At 34.8% G+C, this 26,741-nt stretch overlaps 3 protein-coding genes across 3 annotated transcripts; 2 read left to right on the top strand and 1 right to left on the bottom strand.

Annotated features, from left to right (window-relative positions):
• The first annotated feature begins 210 nt into the window (after nucleotides 1-210).
• LOC107840022 (probable protein phosphatase 2C 62) lies at nucleotides 211-7,813 on the top strand. The gene is made up of 9 exons (XM_016683720.2): nucleotides 211-1,022; nucleotides 1,122-2,563; nucleotides 3,065-3,192; nucleotides 5,251-5,323; nucleotides 5,610-5,697; nucleotides 5,897-6,066; nucleotides 6,425-6,568; nucleotides 6,673-6,801; nucleotides 7,483-7,813. The coding sequence occupies exons 1-9, from the start codon at nucleotides 806-808 to the stop codon at nucleotides 7,660-7,662; spliced, it is 2,571 nt and encodes an 856-aa protein (XP_016539206.1). The 5' UTR covers nucleotides 211-805; the 3' UTR covers nucleotides 7,663-7,813.
• A 12,623-nt stretch (nucleotides 7,814-20,436) lies between these two features.
• LOC107840021 (non-specific lipid transfer protein GPI-anchored 11) lies at nucleotides 20,437-23,235 on the top strand. The gene is made up of 3 exons (XM_016683719.2): nucleotides 20,437-20,904; nucleotides 21,027-21,053; nucleotides 22,796-23,235. The coding sequence occupies exons 1-3, from the start codon at nucleotides 20,553-20,555 to the stop codon at nucleotides 22,969-22,971; spliced, it is 555 nt and encodes a 184-aa protein (XP_016539205.1). The 5' UTR covers nucleotides 20,437-20,552; the 3' UTR covers nucleotides 22,972-23,235.
• A 1,011-nt stretch (nucleotides 23,236-24,246) lies between these two features.
• On the bottom strand, nucleotides 24,247-26,414 carry LOC107879891 (protein SODIUM POTASSIUM ROOT DEFECTIVE 3). Its single transcript, XM_016726823.2, has 3 exons — nucleotides 25,829-26,414; nucleotides 25,653-25,728; nucleotides 24,247-24,664 (listed from the first exon to the last, which is right to left on the bottom strand). The coding sequence occupies exons 1-3, from the start codon at nucleotides 26,168-26,170 to the stop codon at nucleotides 24,546-24,548; spliced, it is 537 nt and encodes a 178-aa protein (XP_016582309.1). The 5' UTR covers nucleotides 26,171-26,414; the 3' UTR covers nucleotides 24,247-24,545.
• Nucleotides 26,415-26,741: the final 327 nt, after the last annotated feature.

Raw genomic sequence — 26,741 nt, 5'->3', positions numbered from 1 at the left:
GTTCATGTAGTGTCTCTTTGCATGATCTGTAATCCCCACCCCCCCCCCCCCCCCCCCTCAAAATAATTTTTTTTTTAAAAAACACCCCCACAACCTCTCAAATGTTTGGACTACAGATTTTGCTGTTCTATTTTTGTGGCGGCAAATGTCGTTAAAAGGTTGTGAATTAATTACTTATAAGATATTGTCATAGCTTCTACTAAGTTCCTATGAAAGCTAAGGTACTAGTACTTGTAATCTGTAACATCCATAGTATTCATAATTAGTGTCTATTCTTTTATATTACATAACTCATGACGACACTTGCAAAACGCTAGTAAGGAAAACTCAAGTAACTGCTAGTAATTCTAAGAGAGAAAAGGATGTGGTTATAAACTCCTCACTTCATTTGTATATTCTTTTCTTTAAAAGAAAATGTTTAACAACAACACTTCAAGCCCAAGTTAGATTTATCATCTTGAAAGACAAACTGAGTACACAATCGGTAAAGGTCCTTGTGTGTGTGTTAGTTAAACACACTAATCAAAATGTTGGCACAGTAAATTCTATGAAGGTGGTTGTACCAAATACTAGACACAAAGCAATAGCAAAGATATCATTATGGGTTTGCGGCCCATATAGCAATTGAGAGGATCAGTGACAGTTTGTTGGTAGCCAAAGGCCCTTTTCCCGGGTAAAACCAAACAGAAAATAACGATCATCATCACTCCCAAGAAAAGACATCTAACCTCTATCCACAAGAACAACATATGTTCAATTAACATAATCTTAGTAACTGTTAGATGAATTTGTTGTCATAGTTATTATGGCTGATTCATTATGCAAGTTCTTGGACACTCGCTGTGTAGGAAGTTGTCAATTCTTTGCTACCTATTTTTCTGCCCAAAAGCCCTTCCTCTTCCTCCCACTTGTTTCCCTTCACAACCCAAGTCTTGTTAGAAGAAGAGGAAGAAGAAAATCACTTCACATTGCTTTTTGCTCCACACCAACTCCTCCAGTTCTTGATGTCATCTCCACCCAGGGTGCGTTTATTCAATGCTTACAATCCTTCCCTTTTTGTGATAAAGATAAGTTCTTTGAATCATTTTGTGATGTTTCATTTAACGTTTTGCTGTTGGCAGAGAATTCTGATGGCAGCCTACTATTTCGGTTTGGGGATCCGAGTGAACTTGCGAAAGAGGATGAGTTGGAGGAGCCCCTTTTTGGGGTGGAAGAAGTGGAAAGGGATAGCGAGGAGGAATATATTGTGGTGAAAGTTTTAGATGGCGATAAAGAGAGAGAAGTCACTGTAAAGAAAGTAGACACAAAAGCAAAGGGTGAGACTGCGAGTGTGGCTACTGATGCTGAATTCTCTGAATCAGTAGTTACTAACAACAAGAGTAGTGATTTTGTAGAAAGAGAGATTGGATTGAGGGAAACTTCTCTGGAATCCGCGGATGATGTTGCTTCAAATTCATCTATGGGAATTCAAGATGAATCTCTGGCTGAAGTCGATATTGAGAATGCTGAACACGTTGAGGAGATTTTCTATAAGAAAGATGATGACAGTGAATCTTCAGTTCCACCACCAGAGAATTCTAGTCTTCCTTTGGAAGTTGAGGATAAAATGAAGAGTCAATCAAGTGATGTAGCATTTGAAGAATTGGATGATGACAAATCGCCTCTTGCATGTTCATCTGCAGCAATGCCTGAATATTCTGACTCGGTAAACACTATGGAAATTGAAGAATCTGTGGGGGAAGGTTTAAGTCAGTTGAAAGAGAATAATGGTGACAATGATTTCCATGATGAGTCTACTCGCTCGATGGAAAATGGTGCTGCTTCAAGTGAAATTGAAACAGATGAGGATGATATTATGATTGTCCAACAGGCAGAACAAATATCTGAAAGTACTGATCCTATAAAAGATCCCATTGAGAGTGCTCCTGAGGGAATTAATCTGGGGAATACTGAAACTGTTGTTGAAGTAACTAGTCCAGAAAATGCTGATAATAAGCATTTGTCAGTTGAGATTGTCCAGCAGAAAGAACAAATATCTGAAAGTGTTGAGGATTCTATAATGGAAGAGCACGTAGAGAGTGCTCCCAAGGGACTTAATCTGGGGATTACTGAAACTGTTGTTGATATTAGTCCAGAGAATGCTGATATTAAGCATTTGTCTGTTGAGATTGTCCAACAAACAGAACAAATATCTGAAAATATTGATCCCATAATAGAAGAACCCGTAGAGAGTGCTCCCGAGGGAATTAATCTGGGGATTACTGAAACTGTTGTTGACGAAATTAGCCCAGAAAGTGCTGATGTTATTCCTTTGTCTATCGATGCCGAATACCAGAGTGCTGAAGTCCTTAATTTCGAAAAGGACAATCAAACCGAGCTGATTAATTTGTCCGTAGATACAGAGGACCAGGCTTCCCAAGAGGGTACCTTCGAAGATAGTGGTGAGACTAATGTGATTGAAGAAATGCCTCCGTCTCCTAAGCAGGAGGCTGAACCAATTCTTGATGAGGAAGTTGATCAAAACCTAATATCGGAGTCTATTGAAGGTGAAAGTCCATCACAGGTGAGTTCTATCCACCCATCAATAAGGTTTGACATGGTAAATTATGTGTTTGCCATTACAGAGTTCTGCTTGTTTCTTCTTCATGTATGGTAACCTTATTGTGGATCAGATGAAGTCACCTAAACAGATTAGTTGGGAGTTGGGACTGTTGGTTAGTAATTTGTGTGTCAAATGATATCTGGCCGATGTTGTGATTGTTTATTAGTAAATAGGCATTTATTATAGAATGGTGTATATCGTGCAATATGTGGCTATTCTCCAATTTAGAGCAGCATGTACGTTATATTCTTATTTATTCTAGTTATGGATGTAACATGCTCCTTATTGACCGAGTACTTTAACATTGATCACTGTCCTAAAGATTTGGTTTGAACATATTGGCTACTTCACAGATTCCATGTACACCTCTTCATATAATTACATGCTTAGTTTGGGAGCAAAATGAACTGGTTCTTCCAGCACACTGCAGCCATAATTTATTCCCTTCTATACTTTTCTCAGCCAGATGAAAATTTGCCTAGCTTATCCTTGGAAGAGGAAAGAAAAGAAGATGTAGAAAACACTGAGATCATGGAAGTATCTGGATCTGAAGTGGTTGAGGATAAATATTCAGAAGTCTTAGACAGCAGGTATCTTGCTAATATCTTGGACCTTCCTGGTTTTAGAATTACTACACTTGTTTTCTTGTTCTTGGACGTAGAATGTATATAGATTCTAAATTCTTTAGATACATATACTGCTAACCTCGTAAACGATTGGTGATGTTAGAGTTATTTTGTTTACATCTCGTACTATACTATTGTAGAGCAACACACATGTTAAATCCCTAACAAATAGAAGTCGTTTATTTTTCCAAAATAAACTAACTCATGATACATCTGACTTCTTATACTTGAGGAGTCAACAACAACAACAACAACAAACCCAGTGTATTCCCACCTAGTGGGGTCTGGGGGGTAAGATGTACGCAGTCCATACCTCTACCTCTAAAGAAGTAGAAAGGCTGTTTCCGATAGACCCCCGGCTCAAGTCACGAGATACCACACAAACTCATAGTAAAGCACGGAACTAGATTACATAACATAAATACTGCACCCATAAGTATTAGAAGACAGAGGAAAGCACACAGATTCGTAATAAAACATGGAACACGGAATCATCACACAACACCCACCAGGTAATTCCCTACACTGGCGACCCAAACCGGCCCTAGTCTTCTGCCCTAATTCGCATCCTCCAGACCTTCCTATCTAGGGTCATGTCCTCGGTGAGCTGTAACTGCTCCATGTCCCGCCTAATCACCTCACCCCAATACTTCTTCGGCCTACCCCTACCCCGCCTAAAACCATCCAACGCTAGCCTCTCACACCTACGAACCGGGGCATCCATGCCCCTCCTCTTCACGTGTCCGAACCATCTCAATCGGGCTTCCCGCATCTTGCACTCCACTGGAGTCACACCAACCTTCTCCCGGATGGTTTCATTCCAAACTCTATCCCCTCTAGTCAGCCCACACATCCAGCACAACATCCGCATTTCTGCCACCTTCATTTTTTGGATGTGGGAGTTCTTAACTGGCCAACACTCCGCTCCATACAACATGGCCGGACGGACTGCCACCCTGTAGAATTTGCATTTCAGCTTGGGCGGCACCTTCTTATCACACAACACCCCCGACGCGAGCTTCCACTTCATCCATCCCGCCCCAATACGGTGCGAGACATCCTCGTCAATCTCACCGTTACTCTGGATCACGGACCCGAGATACTTGAAACTATCCCTCTTACATACCTCCTGTGATTCCAGCTTCACTACTACCTCATTCTCCCGCCTCACGTCATTAAACTTGCATTCCACATACTCTGTCTTGCTTCTGCTCACCCTGAACCCTTTAGACTCAAGAGTTTGCCTCCACACCTCTAATTTGTCATTCACACCCCCTCGAGTCTCATCTATCAGAACTACATCGTCTGCAAAAAGCATACACCAAGGCACCTCCCCTTGAATACGCCGCGTCAACACATCCATCACCAACGCAAACAAAAAGGAACTAAGAGTAGATTCCTGATGCAATCCTGTCAGGACAGTGAAATGCTCTGAGTCTCCTTCCGCCGTCCTCACCTGAGTTTTCGCTCCATCATACATATCCTTAATTGCTCTGATATATGCCAGCGGTACTCCACTCACCTCCAAGCATCTCCAAAGCATCTCCCTGGGACTTTGTCGTAAGCCTTCTCCAGGTCGATAAACACCATGTGGCGGTCCTTCTTCCTTTCCCTATACTGTTCCACCAACCTCCGCACCAGGTGAATTGCCTCCGTCGTCGAGCGGCCAGGCATAAATCCAAACTGGTTTTCCGAAATAGACACTATCCGTCTCAGCCTCACCTCGACCACTCTCTCCCAAATCTTCATAGAGTGACTCAATAACTTAATCCCCCTATAGTTATTGCAACTCTGGATGTCACCCTTATTCTTATAGAGAGGGATCATGGTACTCCACCTCCAAGCCTCGGGCATCTTTGCCGTCTTGAAGATTTCATTAAACAATCCAGTCAACCACCTTACACCAGCCTCTCCAATAGATTGAGGAGTCAATAGATTATAAAAGGTTAAGAAGGTAATGTCCTTATGTTTACTTCGAACGAGTAGTAATGCATCTGATGTTCATGCTCTTGTTTTTAACAGCGAGGAAGCTACACCAGCAGCAGCAGAATTAATTCTGTCTTCTGGCGCTACTTTACTGCAATATCCTTCCAAGGTATTTCAGATATGCCTTTCTTATAATTTTCAACTTTTGAAGTTAAAGTGACCACTTAGTCATGATGTTGAATTGAGTTTTAAGGTATATTTACTATTTATAAGATGAACAAAAAAGTAGTTCAGCTTTTAATATATGGTAAGTTCTGAAATTTCCAGACCAAGTAATGTTTATTCATTAAAGTTGAATTTGGAATACATGTCAGTAGATATTATTTGTCATTTTCTTGTAGCAAATAGAAGATCATGATATGAGTAAGAAATTCAAAAAATAATAAATAAACCAGGCATTCGCAGGAGGACATGAAGCATATTTTGTTGCTTGTGGGAAGTGGCTAGGGGTAGCCGATGGAGTTGGTTCCTGGTCATTGGAAGGTAATTTCTCTCTGACGCGTTTCTATCGTGCATGGCACCTGTAATGCCTTGAGTTTAGTCTGGAGTTCATGAATTCACTTTTATGGAATTTTAGAAGGTTAGACACACCAAGCGTATATTTTCCAACTCAATGCTGATCAAGTTCCCTGGGGCACTTAGTATCTGTTGATTTTAAGAGATTGTGCCTTTTATTACACAGGAAGTGATCCAGGAGTATATGCCAAGGAACTCATGCAAAATAGTGAAGCCATTGCTTCACAGTGTGACAAGGATTTAATAAATGACCCTAAGCGAGTCCTTAATCTGAGTGTCTCAAAAACAGATTTCCCTGGATGTTCAACAGTCTTGATTGGTTATTTTGATGGAAAGGTATTTTCACCACCAAATTAATATGTCTGTCTTGTGCTGCACCATACCTTAATTTATGGTTTCACCCCGAAAACAAAAGGATGCATCCACAGCTCACACACACCAGTATATTCTTTTCTATAATGGATTGAAAACTTGCTAGCTGTGTTCGTCTAAGAGATGTCATGAGCATATCGTGTGCACTTATTAACAAGATAAAGAGTCTTATGAAGTTTTATTAACGACATACAGTTAGAAACCTTTGCAAAGGATATCGATTTCCAATCCGTCAATGTGCTATATTGCAGAAGAAATCATGACAAGTATTTATGAATGCTTACTCATGAACTTATTTTGAAATGGAATTTATTGTTAACAGGCTCTTCATGTGGCTAATATTGGCGACTCTGGTTTTATCGTAGTAAGGAATGGCAGGGTTTATACAAAGTCATCACCCATGCTTCATGAATTCAATTTGCCCATACAAATTGAAAAAGGTGATGATCCATCTCAACTTCTGGAGGTATGTATGTGCACATGTTTAATGAGGCAATCCATCTGAGAGATTTGTCCAAGCACGTATTCCGAAATTACTCCATTTATTGTGTTTTGCACTTTATGTTTCAGGAATACAAGGTAGAGTTAGATGAAGGGGACATAATTGTCACTGCAACAGATGCACTTTTTGACAACTTATATGATCAAGAAATAGTGTCAATCGTCTCAAGGTCACTGGAAGCTGACAAAAGTCCTCAGGTGCCAATGCTATCTTTGTTCACATTTTCTTGTCTTACCTTCTGTGAAATGGTACTGCTGTTTTTTTATTTCTCGGGTGTTATCCCAAGGGGGGCAACTTCGTCTTAGAGATACAATGGATGCAGTTCCAGAATCAATATAGTCAAGTTGGTTAGTGGCCGTCCATTTACACAGAGAAGAAAGACAAAGGCTTTAGCTCAGATGCACGATTTATGTCTCTTTTTCCATTTATAAAAGTAAGATGAATCTGATGCTGCTCTGCCTATAGTAAGTGAACGAGGTATAAGGAGTTCGAGATACATGAAGCTTGAGGATTCCGCTTTGCTAATGTTATAATAAAGCTGCCCAGAGCTTCCATCTTCTTTGCTGGCTAGATAGCCAAGAAATGCATTGTTGGATTTGGGTTGGATTATGAGCATAAGCTCTAGTTATGAGGTTTCCCACTATAGCTGAACACAAGAAGAAGATGCTTTTAGTTCTAATTAAATTGTTCTACCAAGTGCTTCAGGTTTGGATATTTCTGTCGCAACATGGACAACCACTAAACTCACCTTGGCTATGCAAATACCCAAGCTCCTCTCATACAGTTTATGAGAACTTGTCCAAAATCCATCGTGTAATTTGATCACATTTCTAGTATGTAATGCAATGGTCTTTATTTGGTCTCTTTTTCTTATTCAGGAAATTGCGGAGATTTTGGCAACAAGGGTGATAGAAGTGGGCAGTTGTGCTTCAGGGAGAAGTCCATTTGCTGATGCAGCTCAAGCAGCCGGATATGTTGGATATACTGGTGGGAAGCGCGACGACGTGGTTGTCGTTGTGTCAACAGTTCAAAAGGTAATCATGTCAAACGAGGAGTAACTAGCTAGTGGTGCAATCTAATTCCACATAATTCTTTAACGTTTCCCTTCCCATTATGTAAGCAGTTTTGATGTCTCAAAGTGAGTAACTGTAACATCTATGTTGAAATGTAAATTTATGGCATTTGATTAATTGCTATACCTTTACCATCCATGCATGTCTGCTCCAAAAATGGTTCTAATCATCTATGTTCCCGAGGAAGAATCAGTTAATATTTTGATTTACTATGTTTTCAAATGCCACCTCTGCATGCACCTACGCTATTCCACCAAGCACATGCTACAAATAACACTGCATATTCCACCAAGTACTTGATATCTCTCATGAGCACATGTATTGGTCCTACCGAATAACTCTGTCTATCACGCACAGGTAGATGAAAAAGAATTGTATCTAGTTTTTTTCTCTGTTGGAATTTAAACTTTGATTTGTCATAACTGTTATCACTTTGTCGCTATGCCACACCCTTGTGTTCGATTTCCCTTTCACCTCTCTCTCTCTCTCTCTCTCAAATTTTCATTAAATAGACTTGTCTCGTGTCTGGATCGACGTACTTCCCTTTTGGAATTCAATTGTCGTCATTGTGCGCTTGTTAAGAGTCAATCTAAGCTAACCTTCTAAACTAAGTGAAAGAAATGAATGAATATTTTATATAAAGTAAAAGTATTGAAAAGTTACATTTCGAAACATCACTCAACTAAAGAGGCCATGCCAAAGCCTGAGGCATGCTTGTGATATGATTGGAATGTGAATTGGATTGGTCCCAAAGAACTTCAAAGTCACACTTTTGATATATTTGAAGATCTTTTATGGGCTATACGGGGTACGTTTATTCCCAACACATGTGGACCAAATCATTTTTTGGATTGAAAATTATTTCCTCTACCCGTAAAGCTTGTGGAAATTATATAGAACAAGCTGCTGCTTTGTCATATCCCATGTGAAATCTTTCGGCTGGAACTACAAAAAGAATGAAAGCTCCTTTTGGCCATAATTTTTTTATCATAACTTGACCACAATAGAGAAAATTATTTTCACACTATGAACTAGTTAACTTTTGGACATTTTTATTTTTTTACTTTAAAAATTAAGTAACTTTATCTATTTAAAAGAAAAAGTTAATATAATCTTTTTATTATCTAAAAATTACACAAATACACAACTTATGTTTTCAATATTATAAAAAATCTCAACTCCCTAAACATATTACAATAATTCCACATATACACAGAATGTTATGTATATTAATAGGGAGAGAGAGTAAAGTAATTAAAAAAAGTGGGAGAGAGTGTAATTAATTTTAAAAGGTTGGTATTTATGTTATTTATACTTTTATTATTATGGCAAAATTTGGACCAAATTTTTGGGGCCATTTAGCACTATCTTTTTTTTAAGGGAAAATTTCAGAAATAGCAACTCTGTAGCCTTAATTATAACTTTTATAGCAACGTTTCATAATTACGAAAAATAACAAATTGTATTTTGTATTTAAGTAAAATGTTGTTATATAAATACATATACAAATATATATGTATTACTCATAAATACATATGCACAACTGGAAAATACATATTTTTCTATTACTATGAAGTGGGTAAAATATTATTACTTTTCCTATAAGTTGTAATTTTGAAAAAGTATTGCTATTTATTGTAATTATAGTCTTAAGGATACTAATTTCTGTAATTTTTTCTTTTTTTAATGATGAAATATGTATGAAAATAAGGTTCGTCCGAAGGCATAAAGATGATTAGGCCGAAAGGCATAATACTATACTACTTTTACAAGGTGTTCTATTTGCTTAGCGTCTTTCAATTGATTTTCACATTTCAATTGAGTTCATAGACTGCATGAGTTTGTTACGGGAAAATAATTTTAGGAAAATAAGTTCTTTAAAAAGTCAAAAAAATGACTTTTCTAGTACTTGACTTAAAAAAAGAAATTCACAAGTGATATTGCAAATTCATTGTCTCTTTCCAACCTCCAAAAGCTCCGTAGAGTTTATTCTTTATAATACAGAAATGCTCTTTGGAATAATACTTTTTACTTTTAAGAGAATATTTTTGTTTGTACCAAACACATCATTAATGCTCTAAGCAGAGGCGAATTCAAGATTTGGACTCTATGGGTGCACTAATATTGTTAAAGACACGCATAAGTCTCGAAGCAATATTCAAAATGTGTTGAGCGCTCGTCTCGCTTAATGTGCAGCTTAGGTGCTAACTTCTAATACATAATTTCCCTTGTTAATGAGACTTTTTGAAGAGACGAACACTAAACAATTGATATTTCATTTTATCAAAAAAATTAATTTTTTTGTTCATATATTTGTCATTCATGCTTATATTATTAGTCTTGGACTAGACATGTATTTATATCTTTTCTACCTTTAAACCTTATTTCATTAAATCTCATGTTTTATTTATACTTTGTGCTTAAACACAATAGACCTTAAAGTTTTTTTACGCTTATTGCTTTTGATAATATTGTGGTTAAGGGTGTTAAGTAGGTTGGGTCGGGTCAACCCGAAATCGGCCCGACAAGTTTAACCGGGTTGTGGGCCGGGCTGGGTTGTAGTTAAGTGGGCCGGGTCCGGGTTCAACAGTAAAAATTTTAAAAACAATCCTGAACCAGCCCACTTAGCCCAAACCCGATCTAACCCACCTAAACCCGGTTGAAAATCCGGTCAAACTCGGTCAAAAACCAAAAAAGAAAAAAAATTCAATATACACTATATATAACCACCTATATATATTTTAAAATCGTTAAACAATATATATACACTATATATATAGTATATACTACATTAGAATTTAAAAAATATATACACATATACACAATTACACATATATACGTAACATTCAATATATTTACTACTTTAAATAAAACATATACTGCAATATATATATACTACAATATACACACACACTATATATATAGTTATATATTAATTTATAAAACATATACACATGTATACGTTAAATATATACGTCTATAGAATATATATACACATATATACGTACCATTCAATATATATGTGCTACTTTAAATAAATATACTACAATATATACACACACTCTATATATAGTTATATACTAATTTATAAAACATATACACATGTATACGTTAAATATATACGTCTATAGAAGATATATACACATATATACGTACCATTCAATATATACGTACTACTTTAAATAAAATATACTACAATATATACACACACTATATATATAGTTATACACTAATTTATAAAACATATACATATGTATACGTTAAATATATACGTCAATAGAAGATATATACACATATATACATACCATTCAATATATACGAGCTACTTTAAATAAAATATACTACAATATATACACACACTATGTATATAGTTATATACTAATTTATAAAACATATACACATGTATACGTTGAATATATACGTCTATAGAATATATATACACATCTGTACGTACCATTCAATATATATGTGCTACTTTAAATATATATACTACAATATATACACACACTCTATATATAGTTATATACTAATTTATAAAACATATACACATGTATACGTTAAATATATACATCTATAGAAGATATATACACATACATACGTATCATTCAATATATACGTACTACTTTAAATAAAATATACTACAATACATACATACTACAATATATACACACACTATATATATATTTATACACTAATTTATAAAACATATACATATGTATACGTTAAATATATACGTCAATAGAAGATATATACACATATATACGCATCATTCAATATATATGTACTACTTTAAATAAAATATTCTACAATATATATACTACAATATACACACACTCCATATATATAGTTATATACTAATTTATAAAACATATACACATGTATACGATAAATATATACATTTATAGAAGATATATACACATATATACGTACCATTCAATATATACGTACTACTTTAAATCAAATATACTACAATATATACACACACTATGTATATAGTTATATACTAATTTTTAAAATATATACACATACATGTGTTAAATATATACGTCTATAGAAGATATATACACATATATACGTACACATATAAAATATATGTACTTCTTTAAATAAAACATATGCTACCTAATATAATAAATTAATAATACTTTATCGTAAATTAGTCCATTTGTTTATTTAGAAAAAAAAAAATTAGCCTGGATCGGGCTTGGTTCGGACCGGGTTAATCAGGCCCAAAACCAAAAATAAATCGGCCCGGGACCTGGTACCCTACAGCCCGTGGGCTGACCGGGCCGAATCAAATCGGGCCGATTTTTGTAAGTGGGCTGGGTCGGGCCGGGTCAGTCCGGCCCGTTTGACAAGTTTAATTGTGGTGCACCAATATTATCTTAAGACGTTAGAAAAATGTTCGGTGTTGATTAAGAGATATTATCATATTCAATTGATCACCAAAGACATGAACAATATTAAAAAAATAAATATATAGAACAAATATGAGTTCTAAGCTAGTAACTTTACTTTCTTATAATATGAAGTTTACTTTTATGGTAGCTCAATGGTGAAGGAGGTTCAACTTACGGACTGGTTGTGGGTTTGAATCCCCAATCTAAGCCTTCAAATCTGAATTATTGAAAATAAAAGGTAAAATGTTGTGCGACCCAGGGTCGATCCCTGGTGGTTGAAAGGTAAAATGTTGTGCAACCTAGGGATCGATCCCTGGTCGCATGAACGGAAGTGCGGGCTTCAACCAGCGCACCATGATGCACTACATTCATTTTGGGGTGCACTATATATATATACAATTTTTTTTGAAATTAACGGGTGCACGTACGCCCTCACCTATACATGTGAGTCCGCCCCCGCTCTAAGAGCGTGTCTACACCGGTGAGTGAATATTAAGATGAAAAAACAAACTTGAAGTCATTATATTTGGATTTTGGAGCATTAGTCGGTCCATCAAGAATCACGAGAGCTAAAAACAAAGACAAAAAAAGGGAATATGAGTAAGAATTGAACATATACTAGTTTTAGTAATTGAGGGAAGAAAGTGAAAATACGTATTTGAATTCTCTTCTTTAATTAATGTATGTAGGTATAGTGGAGGTGAAAGGGACCCATGAAGACATCACCAATCACGGGAGTAGCAAAACAAAGGAACTAAGTACCCACATCCCTACTTCACTTCTTTTTTTGTGACAAACTTATTCATATCAATGACCACCTAGCTAGTACATCACGTATCACCATCCAAATGGATGAATATATAATACTTGACTTTTCACCTTGAGAGACCTTTTGTGTGAAAAAAAATAGTACTGTAACTTTGCTCAGCTATTTCTAATAGTTCAAATAAATTAGCTAACAGATAAGCATATATATATATATATATCCCTATAAGATGAATAAACATTACATAAGAAAGGTATATGAAATAATGATATTACCTAATATTTACAACTCCTAGCTTGATACTACGGTTGTCCCTAGTCCAATATCCATCAATATGTATCTATCTTTGTCTCCCATTGATATAGTATTCCTTCTATACAAATTTTAATTCTATATATTAACGACTTAATTACCGGACATGTATAATAAGCAGCATGTGTATCTAAACCTCTAAAACAAATCTGATACATATCACTAACTAAAATTATTTAGGTTGCTAATTAGTGGTGGTACCCAAAATAGAGTCATTGAGATGCAAGAGCTCCAATGAATCAAAATCATAGCGGAGCCACATGCCTTCCCATATATTTATTAAAATAAAAGAAATAAATCAAAGATGAAAAGTAATTGATTCAACGGGAAGTTGTAGTAGCTCAGTTAATTAGTTAAAACTTAAATTTTTATTTTATAGGTGAAGATTTAATTCCGTCTTATGATTCCCTTTATTTATAAAAAAATATTTTTTCTAAAAAAAAAAATTGATTCAATAGCCAATGATCAAGAAAAAAAAAGTAATATATATATATATATATATATATATATATATATATATATATAGCTCATGATTATGAGAAGACTTTACATTTACTTTGAATTAACTATTCTGAAAAGATCATTAATCAAAGTTAGCAAACCTGCTTTTGAAAGAAAAATATTATGAACAGATTATGCCGTTATCAGTAATCATGGGAGAAGCACAACTTTTACTTTACAACTAATGTGCGTTTAATTGCTTAAGCACTTCGCCACATCTTATAAATTAAAATTTTTTACAGTTTGATTCAAAATATTGAATTTGACACAGTGATGTAATTATGATGTATAGTGAGTGCCACTAGGCAAGATGGGCATGCAAGATGTGACGTGTGGCATTTACTGAAGACTAAAATTTAATAGTGGCTTGACCAAATTTGAGAATTGGAATTCAAACTTTAATTTGCGCCGCATAATATCTGACAGCGTAAAAGTGTCAGTATTGAAAATCATTTGGAGGGATCAAAGTAATTGACTAATTTCCCACAAATTATATGTAGAAAAAAGTGGTTGTTGTGCGTCAATCTAGGCCTCAAGTGTCCCACTATATCCTTTTTCAAATGTAAAAGAAACTAGTCCAATTAAATGTTATCTTCTTTTTATTCTTCTTTTTAAAATAAAAATAAATTGAGCATGCATGATGCATCAGATATCATCATAGTAGGGTTTCCGCATGCATGTCTAGTAATATTGGTTGGTCTTTCTGAGGAGACAATTATCAAAGGTTTTGGCTAAAACATCAGAGACATATGGAGGTCATTTTACCTCAATTAGCTGTCTCCAAATACTCCATCCCTTTTACGCATGATTTATGCTGCTTTTACGTCTTGTCAAACATTCTCATGTCGATCTCAAGCATTATTTGGAAGGAGGAAAAAAACAAGTACTATTAAGATTTGTTTATTATTATGTGATTCGAACTCCTTATTCTGCGTCACTTTAATTGTTATTTGAATAAATAATGTTTTGTCTTGGTCAATTTTCAACCATGATTGGTGAATTTGGGTGAAATGTTTATCAAATAACTAAAATAAACGAAACAAAACAAGAGTTTTTGGTTTTTAAGGCGAAATTTAAGGGGTATACGTCGTTTCCTATTTTTTGTTTATTTAATTAGCCGTTGGGGAAGTCCGGTGGAGTTGTTCCGATCCACCTTTTTAATCAATTTTGTTCCAAAAATAAGGGCTCCTGGGACCGGACCTGGGTCATATTTAAACGTTTGGGTTATTCACTTTTGGGAGGCTTTGGATAAGGTAGTGAGAGGCGTGCCTAGCTCGGAGAAGATTGTTGTAGCAGGAGATTTCAATGGGCACATCGGGGCGTTACCAGGAGGCTTTGGTGATGTGCATGGTGGTTTTGGTTTTGGGAAAAGAAATGAAGAGGGGGCTACTCTATTGGATTTTGCAAGGTCCTTTGGGCTGGTGGTGGTGAACTCGGGCTTCCCGAAGAAGGACGATCACCTGATCACCTTCCGAAGTGCGATAGCCAAGACCCGAATTGACTTTTTGTTGCTTAGGAAAGGGGATAGGGTGTTGTGTAAGAACTGTAAGGTCATCCCGAGTGAGAATCTTTCGACCCAGCATAGGCTTTTGGTTATGGATTTGGGTATAAAGAAGGATAGGAAGAGAAGAGGTGAGGAGTGTAGACCTAGAATTAAGTGGGGCGGCTTGATGCCATTGAATGCGTGGGAGATAGGTGAGAAGTTGGCGGGAATGGGGGTGTGGGAAGGTAGGGGGGCATGGATAGTATGTGGGATAGGGTGGCTAGGTGCATCAGGGAGAATGCTAGTGAGGTGTTCGGTGTTTCTAGAGGCCGGGCCGGGCATCATCGGGGGGATTGGTGGTGGAATAAAGAGGTTAAGATGAAAGTGGAGACCAAGAAAGGGGCGTATGATAAACAAGTTAGCTAGGAAGGAGGCTAAGTTAGCAGTTACGGCGGCTAAGACGACAATATGCCTGGCCGCTCGACGACGAAGGCAATTCACCTGGTACGGAGGCTGGTGGAACAGTATAGGTAAAGAAAGAAGGACCTGCACATGGTGTTTATCGACTTGGAGAAGGCATACGATAAAGTCCCCAGGGTGCTTTGGAGATGCTTGGAGGTGAGTGGAGTCCCGGTGGCATATATCAAAGCAATTAAGGACATGTATGATGGAGCTAAAACTCAGGTGAGGACGGTGGGAGGAGACTCTGAGCATTTCACTGTCTTGACAGGATTGCATCAGGGATCTACTCTTAGTCCCTTTTTATTTGCTTTGGTGATGGATGTGTTGACGCGGCGTATTCAAGGAGAGGTGCCTTGGTGTATGCTTTTTCCAGATGATGTAGTTTTGATTGATGAGACGCGTGGGAGTGTGAATGATAAATTAGAGATGTGGAGACAAACTCTTAAGTCTAAAGGGTTCAGGTTGAGTAGGAGCAAGACAGAGTATTTGAAATGCAAGTTTAATGATGTGAGACTGGAGAATGAGGTGGTAGTGAAGTTGGAATCACAGGTGGTATGTAAGAGGGATAGTTTCAAGTATCTCGGGTCCATGATTCAGGGTAACGGTGAGATTGACGAGGAGGTCTCGCACCGTATTGGGGCGGGATAAGAAGGTGTCGCCCAAGCTTAAAGGCAAATTCTACAGGGTGGCAGTCCGTCCGGCCATGTTGTATGGAGCAGAGTGTTGGCCAGTTAAGAACTCCCACATTCAAAAAATGAAGGTGGCGGAAATACGGATGTTGCGTTGGATGTGTGGGCTGACTAGGGGGGATAGAGTTTGGAATGAGACTATCGGGGAGAAGGTTGGTGTGACTCCAGTGGAAAATAAGATGCGGGAAGTCCGATTGAGATGGTTCGAACACGTGATGAGGAGGGTCATGGATGCCCCGGTTCGTAGGTGTGAGAGGCTAACTTTGGATGGTTTTAGGTGAGGTAGGGGTAGACCGAAGAAGTACTGGGGAGAGGTGATTAGGCGGGACATGGAGCAGTTACAGCTCACTGAGGACATAACTCTAGATAGGAAGATCTGGAAGACGCGAATTAGGGCAGAAGGCTAGGGTCAGTTTGGGTCGCTAGTATAGGGAATTACTTGGTGGGGGTATTATTCTTGTTATGATACCTTGGTGGGGGTATTATTCTTGTTATGATACCTTGTTTCATGCTTTATTACGAGTTTGTTTACTTTTCTCTGTTTACTATTACTTGTAGGTGTCGTATTTATGTTATGCCATCTTGTTCCATACTTTACTATGAATTTGTTTAGTATTCCGTGTCTCGAGCCGGGGGTCTATCGGAAACAGTCTTTCTACTTCTTTAGAGGTGGAGGTATGGACTGCGTACATCTTACCCTCCTCAGACCTCACTATGTGAGAATACACTGGGTTTGTTGTTATTGTTGGGTTATTCACTTTTGAAAATAATAAAGTTGTTATGGGTCCGAATATCCACATAATTCGTAGTCATGATGATAAGAATTGAGAGAATATTTTCTTGCTTTTGTTAAAGTTGTTGCGAGAAAAAAAAAGATTATATGTTTATTTTTGTGGCCTGAATAATTTAAATTTTCGATTGAAAAGTCCTACTTTAAAAGATAAAATGTTCCGTATCGAAGACGACGATTCAAATATATAAAGCATGAACCTAAAACTTTTAGTTAAGAATGTAGAACTGCACTTAAAGTATTTCTTAATCAACCACAATCTTTGGTGATAGGATAACTTTAGACTCAAACTATGATGCATGTGAACTCGTAATTTATTTTTGCACCTATATTTAATTTGAATTATTTATCTAAATGAATAGAGATCAATTTTCATTCCATATACTTTCTTTTTCCTCCCTTTTTGCACCTATATTTTAAAAAACCTAACACTTTCAACAGACATTTTCTGCTCCTCAGCCAATTTTTGTGAGCTTATTACATACGTGATATTCTTTGCAATTTGGGTAGTAACACAAAAGTAAAAACAAAAAGAGGTTGTCATGAGGAGAACAAATGGTCGAGACAGCTAATGTGGTGTAATTAGTTTCAATACGTATGGTGCCCGTTTCTATGTAGTGGGTCTATATCTGCCTCTATTAGTTACGTGCCAAAATACTGTACCAAAAATTAAATCTGATAGGCAAATTAACATGAAATATTTGTGAAAAGTACTTACCTATGAAGAAGCAAACAAACAAATAAATTTAAAAAGGTTTAACATTCATATATATATATATATATATATTACTACTATTAATAAGAGTGTAGAAGCATACAACCCTTCGTCTTGTCAACATGTCTGCTTCTTCACCTGCTTCAGCTGCTCCATAATTTTACTATATTATTTCTAATTAATTATTTTAAGTCAAATTAATAATACTTAATTAAAAAAATGATAAAAAATAGATATTTATGACATGTCTGTTTCAACTGTTTCAATCATAGTTTTATTATATCACCTCAAATTAATTATTATAAGTCATCTAGGTATTAAAAAATTAATAAAATTTAATAAATAATAAAATAGATATAAATGATAAATCAATTATTGATGTTTTAAATTAATAGGACATTTTATATGAAACTCATTTAAAAAATTCACAAATATGTTTGCTCTATTATTTTACTATATTATTTCTAATTAATTATTGTAAGACATTTAAATATAAGAAAATTAATAATATTTAATTAAAAAAAAGGTAAAATAGACATTTATGATATGTCTACTTCAGTTGTTTCAACCATAATTTTACTATATCACCCCTAATTAATTATTATAAGTCATTTAGGTATTAAAAATCTAATACTATTAAATAAAAATAAAATTGATATAAAATGATAAATTAATTCTTGATGTTTTAAATTAACATGACATCTTATATGAGACTCATTTAAATTTTTTTCACAAATATTTTCTTATAGTAATTTTGCTATATTACTTCTAATTAGGTATTATATGTCATTTAGGACATATCCGTTTCGCTGCTTCAATCATAAAATTTGGTTGACTCTAATTTATTTCAGTGCTGCTTAAATTGGAATAGAAGAAAAAATATTATAAATCATAATAATTAAAAACTTAAATTATTTTAAGAATATAATTGACTATCAATGCCATAAAAAATTGGATAAGGAAAGTAACATATATTATTTAAAAATTACATAAAAATTATTATAAATTACAATAGCTAACAATTTAAATATTTAAAAACATATTAAGAATCTGATTGATTATCTCAATTATATTTGTGTCACATAGATTCGGGATAGTTTTGACATTTTATAATTTGCATGTTTTATTATTTTAATTTAGTAATTTATTGATTGAAATGATGTTTTCGAATTTAACATGTTTTAAAAAATTAGTACTTTGTTTATTTTAATTTATTTACTTTATTTTGATGAAATATTATATATTTAAAAATTATGCAAAAAATAAAATAAAATTATAAGTCATAACTATTAACATCTTATAATATTTTAAAAACATATAGTAAAAAATATGATTGACTTTTGAAATTCTAATAGTGTCACGTAAGTTGAGATAAAGCAAGTAACACAAATTATTCGAAATTACATTAGAAGATACTAAAATCACAAAGATTAACAACTTAAAATATTTTTAAAAATATATTAGTAAAATAAATTTAATTGACTCACTAAATTGTAAAATTGGGACAAAGCGAGTAACATAAATTACTAAATTACATAAAAGATACTATAAATCACAATGACTAGCAACTTAAATTATTTAACAATCTATATTAATACAAATTTGATTGACACTCCAAATGCTACTTGTGATATATAAATTAAAATCGCGTAAATAACATATATTGGGTCTGTGCTGACATGGGCTATAGTATCTACTATATGTTATAAGTTTTCACTATGGAAGATTTGTATGAACCTCCAACCGCTATTTAAAAGATGCATAAAGTAAATAGAATTTCATTCAGTGTAGACTTCACAAATGATAGATATTACAAGCTCTCAAAACTTTGGTAAAAAGGTATTAAAAGATAAACAAGAGCAAAAACAATATTCTGATCGTCATTTAAAAATAAATGATATTTTCACTTATAAACAAACACTTATTTTGAAATTGAGGAATATGACATAGTATATATGTTTGGACATCAGATATAATGTGTGTAATTTGAAATTATTAGGTGAAATCAATATTTGAATATATAATTTCATTTCATAGTTTCATACTATTATAAGAAATTCCCAATCTTCAAAAAGTATGATTTTAAATTTCATATCAAGATTTGAGATTTATTTTTTTAAAAATAAAAGTTGATTCACAAGGTTATATTTTGTAAAAAGACGTTCCACCATTTATATCTAACAATCATTAAGTTCATATTATCGTTCTTTAATCCATTTATATCTCATATAACTATTACTTTCACTAATATAAAATTTATTATCACTTTAAATCAACTTCTACTTTACCTATGTGGGAGGATTATATTAAAAAATAGCATAATTTAATTTTTTTATTGAACAAAAGTTTAATCAGTAAATATTATATATATTTTTATAATAACTTTGTGATAGTGCATTATAATTTGTTATAAAATTTTATTTATTTAATAAAATTATATAATTAATTGGGATAATTTTAATAATTTTCACAAAAAAGTATACGATATAAAAAAAATTTAAATTGCATGTCCAAACAAAACTCCGATCATTTCATAATTTCATGGTGCCAAGCGGTCCCTTGGTAGGGTTAGCACAGGAGGCCGCACCACTTTAGAATTTTACACCACGTGTCCTTCCATGCTTTCCTCATAACCCGACCCATTCTCTTTTTACGCAATTTATACCCACATTCCAACCTTCTCTTTGCACTCTCCAACTTTCTCCGAAAAAATAAAAGTCCCAACCAAAAGAACTCTCTCTTCTTCTTCACCACAATATGTCTATCAAAATGACCCCATTTGCTCTTTTTTTCCTCATTACAATATGCACTTTATCATCTACTACCGTAGAATCAGCATCTCGTTCAGCCCCTGCACCAGCAGTGGACTGCAACAACTTGGTACTTAACTTGGCTGACTGTTTGTCTTTTGTTACTAATGGAAGTACTGAGACGAAACCACAAGGTACTTGCTGTTCAGGCCTTAAAATGGTGTTGAAAACTGATGCTGAGTGTCTCTGTGAAGGCTTTAAGAACAGTGCTCAGTTAGGTGTTGTTCTTAATGTTACTAAAGCTATGTCTCTTCCTGCTGCTTGCCATGTATCTGCTCCTTCTGTTAGTAACTGTGGATGTGAGTGCTTTTTTTTTTTTCACCTTACTGCATGCTCTTTCTAAGAGTAATATTATGTAATTTGAGGTTTTAATTGGTGTTTAATCTAATATTTTTTGGGTTTGTGTTTTGTATTTGTACAGTGAGTACTGACACTGGAGCTGCTCCTGGTACGTACAGATCTGGCTTTTATTGTATTTTTAGTTTCTTTTTGTGTCTGTTTGACTGTGGTCTCTGTTTGGAGTAAATGTTTATTTTGTTTACTTATTTAAAATTGGTTTAAATATGACATTAATATGTTCTTAAATATTTATTATGTAGTAGTACATGAAAAGAAGAGAAGTTATTGTGATGAGTGTGAAGGTGAATAATCCCTAGATCTGGACCTCTAGTTGAATACCCTGCAAATTACAATCTCCGACAACCAAATAAAAAAAAGAGAAAGGAATCTCATTCAATTTTGGAATGTGGATGGATGAAGAGAGAAAAATTAGAGCATTCCTGTGTGAGAATATTTTATTTTTCTTCATTTTCGTCCATATTCCTTATATTTATGGTACACACTTATCGTGTCAACTTGTTTGTCTGATTTTGACTTGCCATGGAGCTAGTAAAGAATATTTTTGACCGTTGTTTGTCTGGTTTTTGACTTGCAATGAATGTCTTTTAATCTTGTTGTCTTCAATATGTTACCTGGAAAATAAAATTAAAGAGTTACTAAAGAGGGGAGAAATTCTTTAAAGACAAACTAATTGTAACGGAGTAGAATATATTCTGCTTCACGTGATGTTGCTTCGCTGATGCGGACCCATTTTTTAAAAACCACTACAAGAATTGAAATTAAGGGCAAGGTTCGTATGCCTTTTTTAATGTATCACGGGGACTGTACTTTGGTTCTGTAATATGTATGAACTGTTCTTAAATTCTTCTCCGCCGTGATTTTGCCTTTACAGTCTCGAGCTTAAATCAATTCATACTCTTCTGCTACACATTTCATTATGAGAAAAATTGTTTTCTTCTTGTTTGGTTTTCAGTTTGGATGACAATGCACTATTGAATTTACTTGAATTGAAGGAATCCAACTGTATGAGAGAAATTGACCGAGCTGAATTAATTTTCACCGGTTAAGTTGTCTTGTTCAATCACTCCAAAACAAAATTAACTGAAATAACAGAACTAATAAAACGTGATCTGGTGATTTTAATTTTACTATCATGCTTAACTAAGATGTCCTGGCTCAAAACCCGCATTTGACTGGGGAAGAAACGCCACACCTGATCATGTTATGCCACATTTGGTTGGTAAGCAAGCATGATAGATCCTCCTAACAATTCCAAATTTGAAGAAGAAACTTTATTATATGTGCCGTAAGAGAATTCGGACCCTCATCAAGGAGGGTAGTAAAGTTTTAAGTTCTATTTCGACTGCTGGACCAAGTGTCTAATTTGTCACTGGGTTCCCTGGCAGATATTTCTTATATAGTTGATAGATAGCTCAATATAAGGTGGAAGTTGGTGGGTTCCCGAAACTTGCTTTCACTGTCCTGATTCGCCCATGCTTGATCCTTGATGAATTTTCTTTACAATAATCTTTTTGGATGATAAATTCTTATATTTTCTAAGTGTGAAGGGAATTCATTTTGGTTCTTCCTACTCGTGATTCTTTTCAATTTGTTTCACGTTTTCTTTTTAACTTCCTTTACCTAAAAATTTATTCACCTAGTAGCTAGGGAACTCTTGTTCTCTTTTCAAAAGTTTGATTACTATTTACTCTTTTTCTTATGGGGATGTGTATGATATACTTAATTAACTAGTGGACCTGAACCATGAGAATGTTGCATTTTTTCTGTCTGGGAATTGATTTTGTTTTCTATATATGTTATTGGATTTATTTCTTTTATTTGCTGATGCAGCTCTTTCTCCAGTTGCTGGATCACCAACCATGTCGGCAGTTGCTCCAACCACCGCTGAGGGGGTGAATGGGGGTGCTCCAGTGCCATCTCCAGGAAGCTCCGATTCTACTACACTTGCTCTATCAGTCGGGCAATTGGTTCTGACTGTGGTAGTTGCAGTTTTCTGCTGGTTCTAAGCACATTCGATGATCATGTTTCTCCAATCACATTTTCTAGGAGCGCGATTTGCGGGAGGGCAGCACAGATTTCTTTTTATGTTTTTTTCATTGAACTTTCCTAGTGGGTGTACTCTAATTTTATCTATTGTAGAGGTAGGTAATTTTATGAGACCAGCGTAAATAGGTATGACACTGCCGTGTCACGTTGTTTTGTCATGAGGTTCTTATTTGGGTGATACTCTATTATTTTCTGGTCAAATCTATGTTCTTGCTCCATTTAAATTGGTTTTCGATGATCATTATTGCCACAAAAAACTAGCTTCTACAGTTAATTGGACGCCTCTAGCTATATAGGTCAGTGGAGTTCTTTTTACTGCTCACTAGTTATTTGCTTTATGGTGGTAAGTTTTCCTTTACTATTGACTTGTCCTTTTATTTTTAGCAACGTGTATGGTGAAAGTTTAGTCTGGTCCCTCCGTGTGTTTGTTTACCACTGAATTTTGGTACTACTTGCTTAGCTTCCTTTTTTCATGTGCCAGTAAAAGCTTACTGTTCCTTTTCTCAACTTACAAGATTTTATGGTGGTACACGTTTCACTGAAGTGAAGTATCAGGGTACTTTTTCATGTTTGGACCTTAGCAGTCACTAGTCAGCGAAAGGAAATACGTGGGTTTGTATAGGAAAGCAGACAAGAGTTTGTTAGTTTCCCAGCTTTTATTTGGATTATACTACTAATATTGACATGAAATTATTTGGTTTATTAAATTCGACATGTGATAGAAGCAGTATATTATATAGTATAAACATATTTTTTAGGACTAAACTAGACAAATAAATGCGGGTTTTTGTGTCACATAAAATGTGTTGGGACTACCAAAAACAAACAAACATTTTGAGACAGTGAAAGAGGAAGCAAAGCCCATAAACTGCAGAAAACAGCCCAAGCCTTATGCATGGACAAGTGGGTTTTAGTATAAGTTGAGAAAACAGCCCAAGCTTTATTACTAGTTACTAACGCTAGTATAGACACCAAAAGACTGTATGAAGGAACTTGTAATGGAAGCCGCCAGCTTAATATACGTGTGAAATAGAGGTACCAAAATTAATTTATGAAGATATGATCCGTCCAATTTAACCAAGTTCCAGTTAGTTACTTATCTGTTAACTCATTCCATCTTTACTCGTTCAAGTTCAATCCATCTAAAAAGTTAAAGACTGATTTGGCTAAACGAGTAGTCAAGAAACAATAAGCCATAAAATAAATAAATACTCCAAAATACAAGGCTCAAGCTATAAATGGGAGAGAGATTTTATTAGCATCAGTACTGGCATTGTTCACATGATGAGATTTCAGAATTTTGCAACAGCAACCCCATTTGATGAATGAGGGGAGGGGACCATACCATGGGATTTAAAACAGAATTCTACCTAAATAGAAAGCTAATGCCAAGAAAGGTCTCTTTTTTGGCTACTTCTCTAATAAGTCTCTCTATACCCTGTTCATGTAAACCAAAAACAACACTAGTATATTGTTTGGTCACTTTTAGGTAATCCAGCTCTCTTTTTCTGCTGCTTCTTCTCCCAACAACTATTTAGGGCCAAAATTCAGCTCTTTTCACTTTCGATATGCTTTCCAACACACCAACCGGTGACACGTGTCCCATCACTGTTACCCTTTGCCTATCCAACTCTATGCTGAAAGATGTCACCCCTGCAAATTCAAAAACACATAATTGAGGTTTGGGCAGATCATTTTTGAATGTCATGCAAAAGTTATAATCATGAAACTTTAATCTTTTGACGGATTAATATTTACTATATATGTTTATCATTATTGCATATGATAGCTCATACTATTAATACTTTAACAGTAAAAATTTAAAAAAAAAAACATTGCAATAACTGCGTACTCAATCCTACACATAGTAGAGTTGGCTACGTTAATCATTACAATTAGGCTTTATGTAAGATGGAACAGCATATTCAGTTTGATCACACATGATACCATAACTCTACCCAGCAGAAACGTTATTTTTAATAGACGCTTAATTAAAAAAATATTTTGACAAATGAAGCGGTGAACTACCCTAGAAAAGAAAAGTACTGAAGAATAAAATATTAATAGAGTAATATGATACTTCATGAAAAAGACTATTTCTCCTGCTAATTTTGTGAACTTTTTCGACAAATGTATCATGGGAAATGTTAACTCTCTTGTACATCAAGCTGAAGCAATTTACGGACACTCATTGACCCGTGATCTTTCTTCATGACATAATTGATAACCCCCTCCCCACCAAAAAATAATAATAATAAAAATACAGTGTTCTTTTTCTTTTCTTTTTTTTTAAAATATTTTCTTTTTTCGTTATGATAGCTAAACTTCTCAAGATGAAACTACAGCTGATTTATCTATTTTCCAATTTTCTGCAGTCCAATTATAAAGTAGGGGAGAAAAAAAGGGGGATTTTTGTACAAATAGACGGTCGGATTTCCTTTTTATTTTTTTCTAGCCAATAAATATAGATGATACTCTGGGTATGCATGGAGTATACATATATATGCAACCGCTGGCTATTTTTAGTTTAAGCGATTTGGTGGACACAACTATTATAAGTTGATTCTCATTAAAAAAAAAAAAAAAAAAAGAGAGAGAAAAAGAACTCGCAAAAACAGCTAGCAGAAATATGTTAATGTACCTTCCATCTTGGAGAGATGTTTCTTCACTTTACCAGCACAGCCTTGACAATGAAGTGACACTCTCATCACAACAACCTGCATCAATAAATATATACCACCGTGAACACTCTAAATATTCTTTTAATTAGAAAATATAAAATGCTTTTAAGACCATATTGAAAAAAAAAATTATAACCTGGAAAGAGTTATCTGATAAGGGTAGTGAAGGAACAATTTTGGAACCATTTTCTTGATCTCTCTTAGAAATTGTCAAAACAGAAGAACCAACAGCAGCAGCAGCAGCTACATTTCTTGATCTTCTACTAATAGGCATAGAGTCAAGTGTACGTGGTACATCCCCTAACCTAGTACTACATTTGTTGATCAATTTTGCATGTTCTTCCATAGACATTCTACGCTGCGCCACAGGCACGACAACTGACCTTGAATCACAACTCAAGCACACTGCAGTTGACACTTCAGGCTGGCACATAAATCCTCTCATCTTCCTGCACCCTCCTAATTTCTTGTAATTCATGATTTTCCTTAGCTTTCTTTCTGTATGAAATAATAATATGTATTTCTTGTAGGGACAAAGATATATGGTACTATATGAAAGATGGGAACAATGGAATGAAGAGAGTGGAGTAATTAGGAGGAGGAATACTTCTCTTTATCATGACTTAGCAAACCAGTGGAGGCTTTAGTACTTGCTAGTGACAGAGTTGCATACTCCACAGTACTAGAAATAAATTCAACTTATATGCTATATACTATATGAAGCTAATAGGGTAAAGAGCTTTTATATTGTTATCCTAATATAAGTTATTGTAGCAGGTTAGTTACTATATTTATTAGGGGGATTTACCTCTACCTATAAATGACATCATCGTATATTTACATTGTCAAGTGCATAAAGCTTAACTTTTTGTGCAACTATATTCTCAAGCCATGTTTAGCTATGACTTTTAACATTATGATATGGTTAGTAGAAACAGATTTATTACTGATTAAGAAAAGAGGTAGGAGGAATATATAGTAGGCTTTGAATTTGAATGGTCAAACGAATCAGAGATGGCAACAGAAAGGTCAAGATTTTGAGCAAATAT

The sequence above is a fragment of the Capsicum annuum genome, chromosome 8 (genome assembly GCF_002878395.1).
Source record: "Capsicum annuum cultivar UCD-10X-F1 chromosome 8, UCD10Xv1.1, whole genome shotgun sequence".
In the NCBI taxonomy this organism is placed as follows: Eukaryota; Viridiplantae; Streptophyta; class Magnoliopsida; order Solanales; family Solanaceae; genus Capsicum; species Capsicum annuum.
This window is presented reverse-complemented; position numbering and strand designations above follow the sequence as displayed.